Source organism: Heteronotia binoei, chromosome 21 (assembly GCF_032191835.1).
Source record: "Heteronotia binoei isolate CCM8104 ecotype False Entrance Well chromosome 21, APGP_CSIRO_Hbin_v1, whole genome shotgun sequence".
In the NCBI taxonomy this organism is placed as follows: Eukaryota; Metazoa; Chordata; class Lepidosauria; order Squamata; family Gekkonidae; genus Heteronotia; species Heteronotia binoei.
The window spans coordinates 27,603,891-27,623,446 of record NC_083243.1 but is presented as its reverse complement, the minus strand read 5'-3'; the positions used below and the strand labels follow the sequence as shown (position 1 = coordinate 27,623,446).

General features: G+C 44.0%; 1 protein-coding gene across 1 annotated transcript in view; it reads left to right on the top strand.

The window, feature by feature from the left end:
• Positions 1–19,556, top strand: part of TRAF3 (TNF receptor associated factor 3) — a 138,955-nt gene that overhangs the window by 81,988 nt on the left and 37,411 nt on the right. Inside the window, exons 4-6 of the mRNA XM_060262026.1 lie at positions 4,515–4,773; positions 11,277–11,328; positions 18,417–18,521. Of these exons, the coding sequence (XP_060118009.1) occupies positions 4,532–4,773; positions 11,277–11,328; positions 18,417–18,521 (399 nt within the window). The 5' untranslated portion in view covers positions 4,515–4,531. The remainder of the gene's footprint in view (positions 1–4,514; positions 4,774–11,276; positions 11,329–18,416; positions 18,522–19,556) is intronic.

Genomic DNA, 19,556 nt, shown 5'->3' with positions numbered 1-19,556 from the left:
GCCAGTTTGGTGTAATGGTTAAGAGTGACAGACTCTAATTTGTAGGACTGGGTTGGATTCCCCACTCCTCCTTTGCATGCAGCCAGTTGGATGAGCTTGGGCCAGTCACAGTTCTCTCAGAGCTCTTTCAGCCCCACCTACCTCACAAGGGTGACTGTTGTGGGGAGATGGAGATTGTAAGCCGCTCTGGGATTCAGAGTGAAGGGTGAGGTACAAATCCAACTCCTCTTCTACAGATTTTGCCTATGATGAGGCAACCATTGGTATATTTGCTTGTTCGTTCACTTCACAGATAAAGCTGCAGGTGTGTGTTTTATATGAAAGACAAAGTTGAGGTTAGAGGAAGCCTCACACACTCTGATTTATCTTGGTACATTCCACTGTTTGAAGTACCATATTTGTCTGAAAGGGAACTGAGTTGTGAATGCAAGATGATCTCTCCAAAGAAGACTGTACACAAATGACCTTTTATTACTGTACATGACTGTCATTGGTATGCAAAATTAAGGTAACCCTCTCTTTTTCTTGATGACACATAAAAATGAAATCTAGTCTTTTTAGGTAAATAGGTTACTTTTGAAGCTGGTCTGTTAGAATACCAATCTGAGGAGGGTTAGAAATCTGAAGTGTCATGAGGTAAGGCTGGTGAAAGTGGTAGCTCTCCTCATTCTCGTGTTTTAAATGATCCCCCCTCTGCTCAATACCAACCTTTTTATATGTGAACAGTTGAGACATGGGGATAAATTCAACCAGGGCTTTTTTTGTAGCAGGAACACCTTTGCATATTAGGCCACACACACACACACACACCCGATGTAAGAAGAGCCCTGTAAGCTCTTGGAGGATTGGCTACATCAGGCGGATGTGGCCTACTATGCAGAGGAGTTCCTGCTACAAAAAAAGCTCTGAGCAACTAGATTTGAATGTGACTCTTGTGCAGGACAGGGTTTGCTTGCTCCTGATGGAAACGTGGAGTATATGTATCTGCAGAGACAGGCTGCTGAGAGAAAAATTCTGCATTCTTGCGTTCATGCTCAGATGCTCACATAAATGTGTATTCTGGGTTTTGCAGACTGTTTGACCCTGGTTAAATATTTGTGTGGGGGGTGGGGTGGGATTCAGTCCCAATCCAATGCCAAACCCAGAAAATGTGTTTTGTCACTCGCAGCTATTGGCCAAGGTTGGCTTTTGAGCTGTTCCAAGACAAAGAATACAAATCAATGAAGAAGCTTGTGCTGATAACAGTAAGAGTGGAGATGTTCCTTGGTGCCGTGCTGTTCTTAGGCTTGAATGTGATTGGCTGTCCCCAAAATACAAAGTACCACCAAGATTTCTTAGTAGTCTGGCATCAGAGAAAAGGCTTCTCGGAGACGGCTGAAGCTGTTGGGAAGGCACGAGATGACAGCACATTGATTCAGCTGTCAATGAGAAGACCGTCTTGTTACTTGTTCTTTCAGGAAATGGGCTCATCTTGATCTTAAGCTTGATCTGAATTGACTGAAGCGTAGAAATGGGACAGAATAGAAGGCCAGAGAGGAAAACGTTGCACTTTTTTTTTTGGCTGTCAAGCCACAACTGGCATATAGAGACCCCATAGGGTTTTCAAGACAAGAGACATTCAGAAGTGGTTTACCATGACCTGCCTCTGCATCACCAGTTTGGTATTCCTTGGAGGTTTCCCATCCAAATACTAACCAGGACCAACCCTGCTTAGCTTCCAAGATCTGATGAGAATGGGTTAGCCTAGGCTATCCAGGTCCAGTCATTTCACAAATATTAAATAAGAAATAACCCAGGCATGAGTAACTGATAGTATATTGATACTTGATACATTTTGGTTTTTTAATGCAACCCATTTGTTGCTTCATAGAAGAAGATGACTGCAGATTTATACCCTGCCTTTCTCTCTGAATCAGAGACTCAGAGTGGCTTACAATCTCCTATCTTCTCCTCCCACAACGGACACCCTGTGAGGCTGAGGGCTCTCACAGCAGCTGCCCTTTCAAGGACAACTCCTGCAATAGCTATGGCTAACCCAAGGCCATTACAGCAGCTGTAAGTGGAGGAGTGGAGAATCAAACCCAGTTCTCCCAGATAAGAGTCCGCACACTTAACCACTACACCAAACTAGCTCTCAGTTATATTCTTATGAGAAAATGTGCGTGTCTGTATCTATATAAAAAGCAGGCTACAAATAGTATTGTTTCTCCCTGCCATTTACAATAAAAATCTAGATCGCTGAAAGGATCAGTGGCTGGAGGAAATATTTGTCCTTGGCCAAAGACCAGCCGTGCTGGGCCAGAACAAAGATCCATGTCGATCGGCATTGTGGTTTACCAGCTGGCCAACTGAACACTCCTAAAGGCCAGAGCACAGAGGACAGGCTCCCTCCGATTGCTGCTTCCCAACACTTGTATTCAGATTGATACTGAAGGTGAATTGCCATTTGGTCAATGCACCTAATAGCCATAGATGGCCCTGTTCAGGGGTGGAATTCTAGCAGGAGCACCTTTACATATTAGGTCACACACCCCTGATGTAGCCAATCCTCCAGGAGCTTACAAAGCTCTTTTTTGTAAGCTCTTGGAGGATTGGCTACATCAGGGGTATGTGGCCTAATATGCAAAGGAGCTCCTGCTAGAGTTCCAACCCATGGCCCTGCCCCAGTTTCCTTTCAAAGCTAATGAAACCAGCTGTTCTTGCTACATGCCATGATAGTAAGTTTCACTCAAGGCTGAACACATGAGCTACTTCCATTGAAAAGCATTGTGTGGGTTGTTGAGGTATGTTAGTGATGGGGCCACAGGTTTAGACATCTTCAAAAGGGGATTAGGTAGATTCATGGAGGATCAGTCTGTCAGTGATTACTAGCCATGATGACTGAGGGGAATCTCTGTGCCAGGAGGCAACATCAGGGGAAGGACTTGGCCTCTATACCGTGTTGTTGAGCTTTCAGAAGAACTGGTTGCCACTGTATGAGACAAGATATTGGTCTGGATGGACCACTGGTCTGATCTAGCAGGGTTTTTCTTATGTCATTGGTGATGGCTATTTTATATGTGCTTCAATGATGTGTGTGCTGAATGATGAATATACATGTGTGAACTCGAGGGGCGGGGGCTGGAAAAGAAGTGCTTATGCACATTTCCAAATATGGCAATATGCCTTTTGAGCTTGTGGGCACATTTGGAATTCTGGCAAAAGGTAGTGGGTGCGGGCACAAAATGGCTACTGTGAGAGGCTGAGCCAAGCACAGTAATTAATGGCTGCCAGTAATGTCAGGGAGTGAAGTTTCACATAACTCTTGATAGTAGCTCTTCATAATTTCAGACAGAAGCTTTAAAAAAAACAGCTTTAAAGAGGGATTAGATAGATTCATGGAGGATAAGACAATCAATGGCTACCAGCCATGGTGACTGATGGGAACCTCCACATTCAGTGGTTCTAATCCTTTGAATCTCAGAGCCAGGAAGCAACATCAGGGGAAGGCCTCAGCCTCTGTGCCCTGTTGGTGGCCATCCAGAGGAACTAGTTGCCCATTGTGTAAGACAAGATGCTGGACTAGATGGACCATTGGGCTGATCCATCAGGTCTCTTATATTCTTATGCTATGTTTAGTGGGATGTGTTTGAAATTAGTATATTATTTAAAAATGTTTTATTGCATATGCAAAATAATTATACATATTGTGCTAGCTTGGGAAATTTCATCTGGCTGTATCTGTCTCCATTTTGTAGGCATCTTTCATACTTATAAAAGTATTAGTGTTAAAGCTGCAATACTGCAGTTCTAAGCTCTACTTACAACCTGAGTTCGATCCCTGGCAGAAGCTGGGTTTTCAGGCAGCTGGCTCGAGGTTGACTCAGCCTTCCATCCTTCCAAGGTCGGTAAAATGAGTACCCATCTTGCTGGGGGGGAAAGTGTAAAAGACTAGGGAAGGCAATGACAAACCACCCCGTAAAAAGTCTGCCGTGAAAATGTTGTGAAAGCAACGTCACCCCAAAGTCAGAAACGACTGGTGCTTGCACAGTGGACCTCTCCTTTTTTCCTATATACTTATGGAAACGCAAGAGAGGGAAAATGCTACCTCTGGCTTCTTCTCTGCTTTAGATGACTGCTTCTCTCATGAGTTCAGAGATTATCAACCTTCACCGTTAGTTGTAACAACAACAGCAGCTGGTGATGAAGGGTTTTGAGATGTCATTGTGCACGTGATATATCCAGTGAAAGAGAGATTCTGGCCAAATGTTGATAGAAATACAAATTATTTTCGAAAAATCACCACCTGCTTTCTTAAAAGGTGTTATGGGGTGATGTGGCACCCACAAGCACCATGTTATTCTCTTAGCATACTGGGCTCACGAGAGTTCATACGGTGGGCTGCAAGCAGATGGGAGCATGATGATGTGCAAGTGTGTTTTCTTATGCGTCGCGTGTGTACAAGGTTCGGCCTCTCTCCACATTGGTGAATGAATTAGCTATTTCTTGTGTGTATCTTTTCCCTTTCTCTACAGAATAAATCAGTCGCAACATGGACACTACCAAGAAGTCTGATCCCCCAGTTTCTGTGGATACGGTACAACAAAAGGCCAACCCAGAACGCAGCCCTGTAACATCAATCTATGTACCAGAGCAAGGTGGTTACAAAGAGAAGTTTGTGAATGCCGTGGAGGACAAATACAAATGTGAAAAGTGCCATCTCATATTGTGCAATCCAAGACAGACAGAATGTGGGCATCGATACTGTGAGACTTGTATGGTCGCTCTGTTAAGGTTAGTGCTTTCTTGGTGCTGATGAGCTGTTCTGATGGAGTTGAAAATTCTTAAGTTTATATTGTATATCCTGCGAATTTGAATACTTTCTGTTCAAGCCTGTAGCTACAGGGGGCCTGTGAGGGCCCTGCCCCCTGACTTCCAGTCAGGTGCCCCAACTCAGGTGCCCCTAACCTTTCCTCCTTCTCCTCCTGCCACCACTGCAGGGGTGAAAACTGAGAGGCTGGGGGCTGCCCCCTCTCTCCCCCATTATTTAAATTTCATGGGAGGGGTACCCGGGAGCAGCTGCTGCTCCTCTCAGCCCTTTAAATGGCATGGGAGGGGAAATGGCTGCTACTGGGTATCCCTCCTGTGCAATTTAAATCATGGGGGAGGGAGGGGGCGGCCCCAGCTTTCACCCCTGTGGCCCCTGAAGTGGTGGTGGCGGCGCCCTGAGTTATGGCAGCAGCCAAGAGAGGGCGGTCATTAAATGCCCCCTGACTTTTTTACATGCCCCCCAACTTTTAAATTCCTGGCTACGGGCCTGTTTCTGTTTTTCACATAAAGTAACTTCATGGATTTATTTTATCAAATTTATATCCAGCCCTCCCCTGACGGTCTCAGGGCAGCTAACAACCATTAAAACAACATAAAATATTAGAAACAGAATATACAATAAAACCATTCATACATTTTACAATCATTAAAACCAAGATGCATGCTGATGTTCCTGATTATTCTGATGTTCCCGGTTCAGATATATTAGTTCAGTGAGATTGTCGGTGCTATGGAATAATAGCCACCTCCCTTCTACCGTTAAAAGCAAGTTTAAACAATTTGGTCTTACAGGCCCTGTGGAACTGTGGCAGGTCCCGCAGGACCCTGATTTTTTCAGGGAGGGCATTTCACCAAGCGGGGGCTATTACTGAGGACACTCTGGCTCTGGTGGTGGACAGTCAAGCTGCTTTTGGTCTGGGGATCTTAAGGAGGTTTTGGGACCCCGAATATAGTGCTCTCTGGGGCACACATGGGGAGAGGCGGTCCCGAACATAGACAGGTTCCAGGCCATATAGGGCTTTAAAGGTTATGACCAGCACCTTGAAGTGAATCTGGAATGCTACAGGCAACCAGTGTAACGTTTCCAGCACAGGTTGAATGTGCTCCCGTATAGGCAGCTCCATTAACAATCTGGCTGTTGCATTTTGCACCAGTTGCAGCCTCCAAATTTGAGTCAAGGGCAGCCCCATATAGAGGGCGTTGCAGTAGTCAGTTCTCGAGGTGACCGTCACATGGATCACTGTTGCCAAGTTGCTGCACTCTAGGTATGGAACCAACTGCCTTAGCCACCTAAGATGATAAAATGCAGATTTGGCAATTGCTGCTACCTGGGCCTCCATAAAGGAAGAAATTGAAAGTTCAGAGTATCTACACCATCCAGATTCATATTGGGGGTCCCAAAGTGTCTCATCTGTGGCAAGCACATTTTTAATTTGGTGAGACATGCCCTGCTAGGTTAGACTATGGGTTGGATGTAGACCACACTTGCAGTTTCCACAGATCCTCCCCTTCTCACTGCAAGCCCCCATCTTGTCATTCCTCAAGGTCCCGTATTCTCCCTGGGAACAGCATTTGGTGGTGATTTTTTTGGGGGGGTGCAGAATCTTCTGTTCTGCTTATGGAAGTTTCAGTTGGGAACAAGTCCAAATGGTACAGCATCTTGTCTCTACCAGTAATCAGCTAACACAGCAGCTAGCAAACTGGGCATAAAGGTTAAGGTCTCTCCCATGCACAAGACAATGTAGCACTGATATTCAGAGAATGAAAATTTATAAGACAGGGGTGGCCAAACTGCAGCTTGGGAGCCACATGTGACTCTTTCAGACATATAGTGTGGGTCTTGAAGCCCCCACCACCCCATCAGCTGGCTTAGAGAAGGCATTTGTCTCTTTAACTCACTTCACCAAGCCAGGTGGCAACTTGGGAAATGCTCTTAAAGTTGTTTTCTTTCTACCTCCCCTCCCCATCTATTTGCTTTCCTTCCTTCCTTCCACCATCCAATGTTCATGTCTTGCAGTTCTCAAACATCTGGCATTTATTCTATGTGGCTCTTACGTTAAGCAAGTTTGGCCATCCCTGGTATAAGTTTGGCCCCACTAGAGTGGACCAGTGGTCCTTCTAATCTTAGTGAACCTGGTGTCTTGGAAGACCGATAAACAGAGCATGGAAGGCCAAGGCCTTGATGTTGCCTCCTAGCACTGGGTTTCCACAGTTTACCGCCGCCAAATGTTCTCTTTACTCATCATGATTTGATGGATCTATATACCATGAATCTCACTAACCCCATTTTAAAGCCGTCTATGCTTGTGACCATCACTGTGTGGTAAATTCCACAGTTCAAGTATTCGTTGAGTAAAGAGCAGCAGCTAAATAGTCCAGACTAACCCCAGCTCCTCAGAGTTCGGAAGCTAAGCAGGGTCAGCCCTGGTTGGTACTTGAATGGGAAACCACCAAGGAAGACTGGGTTGCTTTGCTGAGGAGGGCAACGGGAAACCACCTCTGCTCATCTCTTGCATTGAAAACCCCGTGAGGGATAGTGACAAGTTGGTTGAACCTGGAACTTGGTGGCACTTAATTATTTTTAATTTTTAAAAATTAAATAACAATTGTTTACAAAAGAAAAAAGACAAAACTTAGCATAACCAGATTAATCCTCAGATAACAATCCTCCATACACAAAGTACAGCTGCAAAAAATACATCACAGTATCTTTGTACAATACGTATTGCCTTCTTCCTGAAAAACTTGTATATCTATTTTAACCTTTTAGTTAAATAGCAAGTAAGTACATTATCAGATATTTACGCCAAAACATTCCATCATATACTACTGAGAATCACAAGCTTTGTTCTTCATGCTTAATTCCGTTCCAGTACTTTATGAACAGAGACCACTTTGTACAAGTAATGACTGCCCTCCTAGGTTTTCTTCCCTTAACTGTGGCTTCAGTAGTACGTATTACCAAAACTGGAATGATAAAGAAGATTAGCATTGCCCCTGCACTTAAATAACTTCAAGTAAAGAAATATTTCCTTTTGTCTTTCCTGGGCCTGCTCCCCATATTCCTCATTGGGTGCCCTGAAGGTCTAGTATTATGGGAGAAGGATAAAAAGTTTTCTCTCTCCGCTTTCTCCACACTGTGTGCATTTTGTAAGCCTGTATTATGCCCCTCTCCCCAGCTATCTTATTTCTAAACTATATAGCCCCAGACTTTTTTAGCATGTCCTCCTAGGCTGAAAGAGTTTACATGGGGTCAAGTTTAATTTGAAATGGTACCTCTTGATAAACTGATGCTGATGACACTTGGATACTAATTACGACAATTCTGAAATAGTGCTGTGAAAACAGGCACTTGACATTTTCATGCTTGCTACTCAGTAGTGTTGCTGTGTTACACACAGGACTGGCAGACTAGGTGATTGCCTAGGGCACTGGCCTTCTGGGGGTGCCAAATTGGGTGCTCCTATGTGATTTGGTGACATTATTAGTGGGGAGGGGCAGAAGTTAGCCTTTCCTAGGGTGCGGGACAGTCTAGGGCCGGCCCTGCGTAGAAGGGGTGGGAGAAGATTGTGCTCGGCTGAAGGTATTCGGTGGCTCTGAGCTTCTGAAATGAAAAACTGAAATATTGTTGTCAGGCAGTTGTTAATTGCAGGTGACTGTCTCAAAACTCAGTGCCCAATTTCAGTCTGCTTGTCCTCCTCACTCCATCAGTCTCAATATACAGACATCGGAAACCTGTTTTATTGATTCCTACTGATAAGGGTTTTTTTCTTAAAGTCGCAAGGGGGAAAATGTCTAATAACTTTCATCTGAGCCATCTATTATATTGATTAAAAAGTGGGAGGCTGTCATCGGTGAAGTTAAGAGATGATCAAAGAGAGACATAGTAATAAAAGGGTTTAAGTGAGCTAAAATAGAGGAGGAAAAGATGTTCCCCGTTTCAGTATAGCCCACTTGGAAGAACAATATATTCTGATGTGCTGCGTTGTCACCTTCTGCTGCAGCAAAGTGTTCAATTATCTGATGTGTTAACATCCAAATACTTGTATTGTGTTAGGATATAGGGCCCTGGCTCAGTGGTAGAGCATCTCCCTGGCATGTAGAAGGTTCCAGACTCTCCAGTTAAAAAAACCAGGCAGTAGAGGATGTGAGAGACCTCTGTCAGAGAACCTGGAGAGCTGCTGCCAGTCAGAATTGGCAATACTGACCTTGATGTACTTAGAGTCTGATTCAGTATAAGGCAGCTTCATGGGTTCAGATATCGATTTCAGCTTTCCAATGCTGAAAAGGTTGTTGGGTGAGCTTCAGGCAGGCTTCCGGCTTGTCCGAGTAGGCCAGCTAGGTGACTGCCTACAGGTGCCACCTGACCTACAGGGGTGTCGGGCACCCCCTCCCACCCCTACCCTCTCCTCACAGGTGGCCTGAGCAACCTGCAAGGGAGGCTGAGCCACTAGCAAATAAAAGCAGGTGGCAGCAAGGTGGCTAGATCTGGAAGGAAGCTCTCTGCTCCTTCTCACCGCCTCTCCACCTCTTCCCTTCTCTTCCCAGCCTCGAGCAGTGAGGGGCAGCAGTGTGGTGGTGGGTGTGCTCCAGCACACCAACTGGAGCCTGCCACTGCTGCGCTCACATGGGTAGGGGGGAAAGGTGCACATCGGGCAGAAAGTTGGGGGCGGGGGGACAGCTTGCCTGGGGCAGCAGCCCAGCCCTGGCACCACTGAAATACATTCTGAGTTTTTAAAGGGTAAATGAATAGAAAATCTGCTGTGATGAATTTGGAATCATGGCTAGAAGAGAAGGCTCAAAAGCCAGTTCTCTTCCCATTTCCCATCAACTAGTTAGCATATGACGATTGTGCCAGGGAGCTTTTTTAACACTCTGGGTTGTCTGAGGATACGATTGCAGGAATCTTTGAAGAGAGCTCTGCAAGATTACTGCTCAGTATGCGGCAACCGTTTTTTAAGAGAGCAAACAGGATACTTGAGTGCATTCAATAAGAACGAGGAGACAATGATGCTTTCGGATCGTGTGTGTCCTAATGCAGTTCCCACCTTTTGTGCTCACCTCAAGGCAGGGGGAAGGATGAAAGAAAGCTATAACAAATATGAAGCTAGCCAATGGAGATGTTTTTCAGAAGTCGGCTGCTGTCAGCATGGGCCACGATTTTAAAAAAGAGATTAAGGATTGAGTTTACTCTTGTAGCAGGAGAGTGTGATTGAGGTAGCCGGTGCAATAAAGGCTCCTGACAATAACCACAGTGGCTTCTGCAAAGAAGCTCAGCTCTTTTGTGCAAACGCACAAGCCCGGCTTCCTCCCAGAAGAGCAGGCTGCCTGAGCTCCCAGTGCGAGCAGCCTTGTACGACTGGGGCATTGCAGAGAAGCGCAGGCACTGGGTTTCTCTAAGTGTTCCATTGAAGATATAATAGCCAAGCGCAGTGCAATACGTGTCCAGCAGAAGAGCGGCCAAGGGAAGGGGTGGTGGATATTGAAAGGGCCCAGTGTGCTTATTTCGCATTTCTGCTGCAGAGCTATGCATAGGCAAAAGAAAGCATGCACTGATTTGATGCTCTCCTATGTTAGACTTCATATTGCATCTCAAATCAGCAAATAAAGTATTCAGCATAGCGTTTACAGATAGTGTTGCAGTGGTGTTCACCGCTCCTTGCTGGGACCTCTCCCTGTTCCAGTTTGGCGTAGTGGTTAAGTGTACATTCTCTTATCTAGGAGAACAGGGTTTGATTCCCCACTCCTCCACTTACAGCTACTGGAATGGCTTTGGGTCAGCCATAGCTCTTGCAGAAGTTGTCCTTGAAAGGGCAGCTGCTGTAAGAGCCCTCTCAGCCCCACCCACCTCACAGGGCGTCTGTTGTGGGGGGAGAGGATAAAGGAGATTGTAAGCCTCTCTGATTCAGAGAGAAGGGCAGGGTATAAATCTGCAGTCTTCTTCTTCCAGATGAATATTCCCATAATATGTGCAGTGCTTAAAACTGCTCATCCCATCCCTTTGCCAACCACTGTCTTGAACTGAAGCACAAACAATATTTTTAAAGGTTTCTTTTTCCTCAGTGGTGTAAATTCAATCAGTAATAGTGAAGTCTGTGCAGGAACTGAGTTTTACCAAGCGTCTATTCTCAAGGAATCAATGTGCGCAAAAAGTTGGTCATGCATTTCTGCAGCAACAAAATATGGACGAGTTAACCTGTTTTGTTTTCACCGGTAGAATGTGGTCCAGGGTTTTATTTTATTAAAAGGCTTATATCTTTCTCTCTCACAGGGTGTGCGAGGCAGTTTACGTAAGACCACAACTGCTTGGAGCGGGGGTGTCATTCTTTAAGGCCACCATGGGTCCAGACTTTGACTCATTTTTCTTTTTCTTTCTTAGCCGTGTTTTACAGTTTTTATGAAACGTAACATCCAAGCAAACTGTTCTTGAGCATAAAATAAGGATGTCTTTTCTCCCCTTCTTCTAGTTCTGCAAGTCCAAAATGTGCAGCATGTCAAGAAATAATAGCGAAAGAGAAGGTAACAGTTTTTCCCACTCCTGCAATTATTTCTGCATGTGTTAAACTATGTCAATAATTCTCAATACCTGTTTTACAAGCCCATTTCATTCTAGATTTCAAATGCCATTGACCCATGTATCTCTAGTTTTTCTTGGACTTAATAGCTCTGCATGACTATAGTTCCTGCATGAATTGACCCATATCAAGGGTTATTTGAAGTAGCTGGGTTTAAATAAATAATGACTTGGATTCAGAGAGCTAGTGGAAGGAACTTCTATTTGTACAAGAGTAAAGGGTTTGGAGGAGGGGTTATACAAATTTATCTGCTTGATTGGGGGGGGAACCTTCTTGTGAAATATTTTTTCTTTTGGAATGAATGAAGAATGCTTTTTAAGATGAGTTTACTCTTCCCCAATGCTTATTATGAAGATATTTTTTAGAATGTGGAACAATCTACAACAGGGATTCCCAACCCTTTTAAGCCTGTAGGCATATTTGGAGTTCTTTCCTCTCCTTATATCCAACAAAAAAGCCCTCTGATACATTGATCCTGAGCAGTGGATAGTTGTTAATCACCTATCACTCAGTAGACAAAACGAGTTTAAAAAATGGCAACTTTTAGAGTTCTTTTGGACCCCTGTCATAAAGTAAAAAGGTAACTAAGTCATAGGAATATATATCCCTTCTTGAAGACAACCCAAAGGGGCCTTTTGATGTGCTCTGAAAGAAAGTTAAATGGCCAGGATAATATATCTTCTCCACCATCCAAGTCTCCTGGATAAATATGATATCAAAAGTGGATAAGAATACCCTGGTGTCCTCACAGGAAACCTCGGAAGACCAGCCTGTCATATTCCAGTTTTACATTTTTGTGGAAGGAAATAGTAGAGCCAAGGGCTGGGTAATTTGGTCAACACTGGGGTTAACAAAGTGAATTATGATGGAGGGTTCCAGGAGAACAGGTTGAGTTCCCACTATCTTTCCAGGCAAGGCACATGCAGATAACTCTTTATGTGAGGGCATTTCATAGGAGGAATTTTTAGCTGGGCAGGAATTAGTTGAAAAAATAGTAGAAAAATGTTGCATTGGACTTGACCTGTCCAAGGGCTCAACCTTTAAGAGGTTTGAAAATGTGCAAGAGGATTTTTTGAGGGTTTCAGGCAATTCCTTATTATTCATTCCTGAATTCCTAGCTGTTGGGACCAAGCTTGGACATGAATCAATTTTTACTGGGGAAAGATCAATTAAAGGTCTTGTATGATGCCTAGAGTTGATTTTATTCCCCTTTTTTGGTTGTAGATCTGCTGCAGGCTTCTTAAAGTAAGGTTTCATGGAGAAAAGTGGTGTTAGTGCAGGAAAATGTAGAAACGTTTTTTAGAGATAATTCCATGTGAAGCAAACCACCATTGTTTATTTATAATTATCTGTTTTAGATATATTTAAATGGTTTAAATGGTTTTATGAATGTTTATCTGCTTTAGACGTATTTAAATGGTTTTAATGGTTTAAATGGTTTTAGATGTATTTAAATGGTATGAATATGAATATGTGTGTGTGTTTGATGTGTTGGTATGTTTTGTGGAAGAGCACCTCATTTCATTGCTCTCTTTTTGTTGAGAACAATGACAATAAATTTATCTATCTATCTATCTATCTATCTATCTATCTATCTATCTATCTATCTATCTATCTATCATCTATCTATCTATCTATCATTGGTGCAGGAGCACAGGGGGAATAGAATGTAAGTTCAGTGTAAGCCAGTTTTGTCTAATAGGGCCAGGAAGAACCTCAAACAATTTCAGATTGAACTTCTGTGGAAGAACAATCAAGGAGATAAGCCAAATGGTCCTTAATGTACCATTTTCCTGCCCAAACAATAAATCTCCCTTAAAGGGGTTTAGGTTTTATTAAATTTATACCCCGCCCTCCCCGCCAAGGCAGGCTCAGGGCGGCTTACAACAATCATCATAAAACAATAGAAGACTAACACATTAGTGCATCATAATAATAAAAGCAATTAAATTTAAAACAATTTAAAAACAGTTTGTGCTAACTGATGTTATTCAAGTTCGATGACGTCAGTATTCCCTGGATTCCTCTCTCTGTTACAAGTCTCAAAGTCAGCCGAAAGCGAGCCGGAAGAGTAAGGTCTTACAGGCCTTGCGGAAATGGGCGAGGTCCCGCAAGGCTCTAACCTCCTCCGGCAGCTGGTTCCACCAATAGGGGGCTGCTACTGAGGAGGCGTGATCCCTGGTAGCCACCTTCACATCATTGAGAGGCTAGAGGATCATAAAGAAGGGGGCATGTGGGCAGTGATATTTTACAAGGTTCTAGCATCAGAGAGGTTCCTGTTGACTTCCTAGGTGGTATTTTGCAACCTTTGTAAAAAAAAATTGTGTACAGGAAGGGGTTCCAGAAAGAACTTGAGATACAATATGACATCCCCCCTCCTCAATTTGATAGGCATTGATTTTATCATAAATCTTTCCTAGGGTCTCAGCAGTTAGAAAAGTTTGAAAGGGTAAAATCTGAAAGGTATCCTTCTCAGGACACGTCCTGTTCCTTAGTGAGTAGGTCAGGAGAGGGCAACATGGAAATATGTTTAAGCAGTATAGGATTGCGAGTAAGCAATGGAGCTGAAGAATTGACTTGTGATTGATTTGCCTCTAAGAAAAAAAAAGAGTTATCTTGTAGAGGTGAAAACGATTACTAGTTTTAGTATTATAATCAAAGAAGGTATCCAGTTTAGCTTGTTTTGTTGGCTGGAAGCCTAACGAGGTCAGAGGGGCAATTTCTTTTCCTTGACATAATAAAACAGAGAGAGCTCCAGCGACTGTTTAAAATATAATTTACTAGTTTTATTTAAAAACTCGTTATCTCTAGCGGGTAATTAAAAGTTTCTCTCCCTCATAATGAGAGCAGAAGGAGTTAAATTACTTAATCACTAGCAGGCAGAGGCAGACTGATTAGAACCCAAACATATTTGGAATTCTGTCATGGCGGGATGACACAGCAACAAAATGGCTGCCACAGGCGATTGAGCCAGCCACACAATGATTGCCGCAGCTTAACTTCAGTAATGCAGTGTAGATCCTCGTGGTGTGGTGGCAACTGCTGCCAAAACAAGTTAAAAAAAATCTGCACAGCCAGTCAAATTCCAGGAGTCATTCAGAAGCCTTGCTGGGCAAAAGCCCTACCTGGCCTCACCCCCTTCCTAAAAACACTTGGTGTGGCACCAGAAAAGGTGTTGGCAGTTAACATGGTGCTTATGGGTACCCAATTGGGGACCCCGCTCTCCAACATTACAGATAATGATAATTTCTGTGTTTACTGTATGAATATATGCTACAATTTCGAGATATATTGTTTAAACGTGACTTTCTTCATAAATAATTAACCCGCAATCACCTTCAAATGGTGCTGGTGGCAAAATGGGCTTCAAGGCATGTGCAGGAGAGGTGTTGTCATTGCCTGCCTTCCCACCCAGCACACTTTCAGATAGAATATGACCATTGGGGGGAGGGCACTGGCCATAAGACAAGACAGCCCACCCCATGACCCTATTTTGTCTGCGCTGGGTGGAAGGAAGAGAATGATGAAGACTTTATTGCTGCCAGACATGCCCTGGGAGGCCTGTTCCTCCCACACACACCATTTTGAAAATGAGTGTCATTCACATATTAAATACGCATATAGCATATCTAATTAGACTCTAGGTTTTGAAAGGAACAATCTCCCCACACACAAAATTACAATGCCTGCAGAAACTATGGCGTTTCTATTTATCTATTATGGCCAATAGCCATTGATAGACCTTAATTTCCATGGACCTGTATCACTTTGGACCATAATGATGATGATGGTAGATTTATACCCCGCCTTCCACTCTGAATCTCAGAGTCTCAGAGCAGTTTTCAATCTCCTTTACCTTTCTCCCCCACAACAGACACCCTGTGAGGCAGGTGGGGCTGAGAGAGCTCTCTCAGAAGCTGCCTTTTTCAAAGACAACTCTGTGAGAGCTATGGCTAACCCAAGGTCATTCCAGTAGCTGCAAGTGGAGGAGTGGGGAATCAAACCTGGTTCTTCCAGATAAGAGTCCGCACACTTAACCACTACACCAGACTCTTCTAGGAAAGAAAGCATCATCGGATTCACCTACTAGACGGTATAAGTTTCTTTCCTAGGAATGTGAGAAGGAAAAGAAATTTGTATAACACCTGGCTGCTCCAGAGCCAGCTGAAAGCTTTGGAAGCAATGATATTGTTTTTAGTGCCTAAAGATGCAACTTAGAACATTAACTGCTGTTCTTTTCATTATCCACCCCCCTTGATCCTTTCTTCCTTCTGCTTGTCCCCTGTTCTTTAGCTGGTCCTGAAAGAAAGTTGTTAAGCTCATTGCATTGCATTGTTCCTGCACGTCCGCATGCTTATTAAACCTCTCTGCTCCCTGGTTACTCACAGCAGATTTTCATTATTCTGTGTGAGGTTTTATGATGAAATAAAGACAATTTCATTTCCTACGGAATTCCTGCACTGAGCCTGTCGTGAGAAATTAGGAGCCTTCCTGGATCAGAACCAGGGTGGAATGGAGTAGCATAGTAGTTAAAATGTTGGATTAGAATGTGGAGCAGAGGGGTCATGTGAAGTTTCTCAGAATGCAGAGTGCCTGTTTAGCCATTGTGACTCACAGCTATAGATGAACTTTTTCTCCATGAATGTATCTGATCTCCTTTATAAAATAAACACGCTCTTGTGAAGATTATCTGTAATCATGCTTAAGTTTGAGAGTTAATGTGGCATGGTGATTGGAATGCTCTGGCAAGCATGGGGTCAATTCACATCCCCAGTGAACTTGCTAGATCAGGGGTCCCCAACCCCTGGGCCGCGGACCAGCACCGGTTTGTGGCCTGTTAGCAACCAGGCCGCGGAGTGAGGCAGAGGCACTGCCCTGCCCCTTTCGCTCGCCCAGGTCCCAGGTGGATGAAAGAGGCAGCACAGCCTCACTCCAAAGCACCACCTCTTTCACTCACGCAGGTCCTAGCGTGGCAGTGACCTTTGCCTGCCCCTCATTTAAAGACCCCCATGGGGGGCAGGGATGGGGTGGGGGCAGCAAAAACCCCAGCACCCCCACTGGTCTGTGGAAAAATTGTCTTCCGCAAAACTGGTGCCAAAAAAGTTGGGGGCCACTTTGCTAGATGTCCAAAGCCAAGATGCTCTCCATCTACCTCTATGAATTCTTTCTGGTTTTGTTAATAACCTTGTAAATTTTAAAATACTGTGTAAACTTCTAGCAAGTGTCACTTAGATCCATATTCAGCCTGTGAAGCTCTGTAGAAACTCTGGAGTTCCCTCTTGATAGAGGAAGATATCAGTCCTGTTAGAAGCAGTTCATACTGCTTCACTTGGCTGGGACCTTCTTGGCTCTGTAGTGCTCAAAGAGCTATGGGGTATTGGTGGACGTATTCTATGGTTACCACTTACCAGTTCTTTAGAGTGGGTAGGGGAGTGTAGTGAAGAGCAGACCACTTAGTGCCTGGTGGTGAGGTAGGAGAACATGACTCTGGTGTGAACATTTTATGATGATTGCCTCTCCTGATTGTGATTTCCCCTTGCCCAAGTCTTCATTACGGGGCCTACTTCAGGTGCCTGGTCCACAGTTTCACATTTGTCATCTTCACGGTGGCTACCACTGCCCACTGGAACTAGGTCCCCAAGGAGGTTCATACCCTGTAGAATATATTCAGGACTTTTTTTGGAGCAGGAACACAGTTCTGTCTGGCTAGGCATCCGGGGGTGTGGCCTAATATGCAAATAAATTTCTGCCGGCATGTGAAACAATGGTGTTCCTGCTGGGCTTGTTCTGCAAAAAAGCCATAGGGAAGCCTTATAGAAGAAGACTGCAGATTTATACCCCGTCCTTCTCTCTGAATCAGGGATTCAGAGCGGCTTACAATCTCCTATATCTTCTCCCCCCACAACAGACACCCTGCGAGGTGAGTGAGGCTGAGAGGGTTCTCACAGCAGCTGCCCTTTCAAGGACAACTCCTGCAAAAGCTATGACTGACCCAAGGCCATTCCAGCAGCTCTAAGTGGAGGAGTGAGGAATTAAACCCGGTTCTCCCTGATTAGAGTCTGCACACTTAACCACTCTACCAAACTGGCTTGTATGTCTATAACTTTATGTATTTATTTTATGACCTGCACCCTCTCCTCAGCACAGGCCTTGGAGTGATTCAATGTGTGTGTGTATATGCATAGATATATATACACACACATCCAAATTTTAATGCTGTGTTCGATTACTCATTGAATTACCCCAAGTCCTTTGCTGAGGAGAGGTCATTACATAAATAAATAAAGTTATAGACATGCAAGTCATTATGTCATGTGTTGCTGAAAATTTCACTGGACCATACACCGCCATTCTTTAGATTATTTGAGCTATAAGGCTTCCCTATGGTTGCTGTTTTGTAAGGGCAAATCTGTATCAGCTGTGAGTTTTCAAGGTAAGCGGCAGACAGTATTCAGCAGAAAATTTCTTGCTTGTTGGGATGTCAAACTATATTTTCTCCATTTGATTTTTTGGGACAGAAATTATGGCTTTGTTCCTGTTGCTTTACAAAAATAAGGACATGATGCATGAGCCTAGTAACCTTGCACATTTTATATAGCTAAAAACAATAGAAATAACTTAAGCAGACCAGCGAGTGTTTAAAACACATACAGATTGTCAGACTTGTGCACACAGTGCGTCATACAAATACATTTCTCTTCTCCTTGAGTGACACTGGCCATCGCAGCAGCGTGGTCATCTTGCTGCGTATGCAGAAATCAAGAGGCTTTTGTGCTGTTGATTTATAGCCCATCAGCCTGTGATGACAACAGCAGCAACTGTGCTCAGAACCTAGAGTTAGTTAATGTTGTTCTCCAGACGGTGTTCTCAAACATTTCTTGTCTTTATGTCATGTGAATTTGTGTGTGTAACTCTTTAAGGAGCAGTCAGTTGGGTGAGCCATTCACATGGGCGAATGGAGTATGTTTGCACTGGTATAAAAGGCTCAGACCGCTGCCATAATAATTTGTTCTTAAACGTTCTTTCTTCTAGGTGTTTAAGGATAACTGCTGCAGGAGGGAGCTTCTCGCTCTTCAGATATTCTGCAGAAACGAAAGCAAAGGATGCCGAGAACAATTGACCTTGGGACAGTTGCTTGTAAGTAGCGGGACATTTATTTATTTGAATATTCGTTTATCCTGTATTTTTCCAGCGAAGTGGTACTCGAAACAGTTTGGTGAAATGGGTAGCAAGCAAGAGATTTCTCAAGGCAAGAGACGAACAGAGGTGGTTTGCCGTTGCCTGCCTGAGTGTAGTCACGCTAAACTTCCTTGGTGGTCTCCCATCCAAGTACTAACCAAGGCCGACCCTGCTTAGCTTCCAAGCTCTGATGAGGTTAGCCTAATCTAGGCCTTCCAGATTAGGACCAAAACAGTTTACAAGACTTTATTTTTTTTTAAATCACCATTCAAGAGTTTTTGAAAAAGCTATCAAAAGAGGCAGGGCTGAGAGGAGGAATGACTCCAGCCTTGATGGAATAGTCTCCCCAGATTACTGAATGACCTGATCTCATCCAAATTCGTTCAACAGAATTCTCTCTCCACCCCCCAAAAAAGTTCTGGTTGCTGTGACCTGTAGAGCAAAGAAAAGTTCCCCAACAACACTGGAGCCAATCAGAGCTGCACTCTGAATTCACCAGTAAGTTGTGTATTGGGGAAAGTTAAAAGTTTACTCAGGTTTCATGAACTAGGAGTTAGAATCATAGAGTTGGAAGGGACCTCCAGGGTCATCTAGTCCAACCCCCTGCACAATGCAGGAAACTCACAAACACCTCCCCCTAAATTCACAGGATCAGCATTGCTGTCAGATGGCCATCTAGCCTCTGTTTAAAAACCTCCAAGGAAGGAGAGCCCACCACCTCCCGAGGAAGCCTGTTCCACTGAGGAATCACTCTAATGGTCAGGACGTTCTTCCTAATGTTGAGCTGGAAACTCTTTTGATTTAATTTCAATCCATTGGTTCTGGTCCTACCTTCTGGAGCCACAGAAAACAATTCCACACCATCCTCTCTATGACAGCCCTTCAAGTACTTGAAGACGGTGATCATATCACCTCTCAACGGCCTCCTCTTCAGGCTAAACATCCCCAGCTCCTTCAACCTTTCCTCATAGGACTTGGTCTCCAGACCCTTCA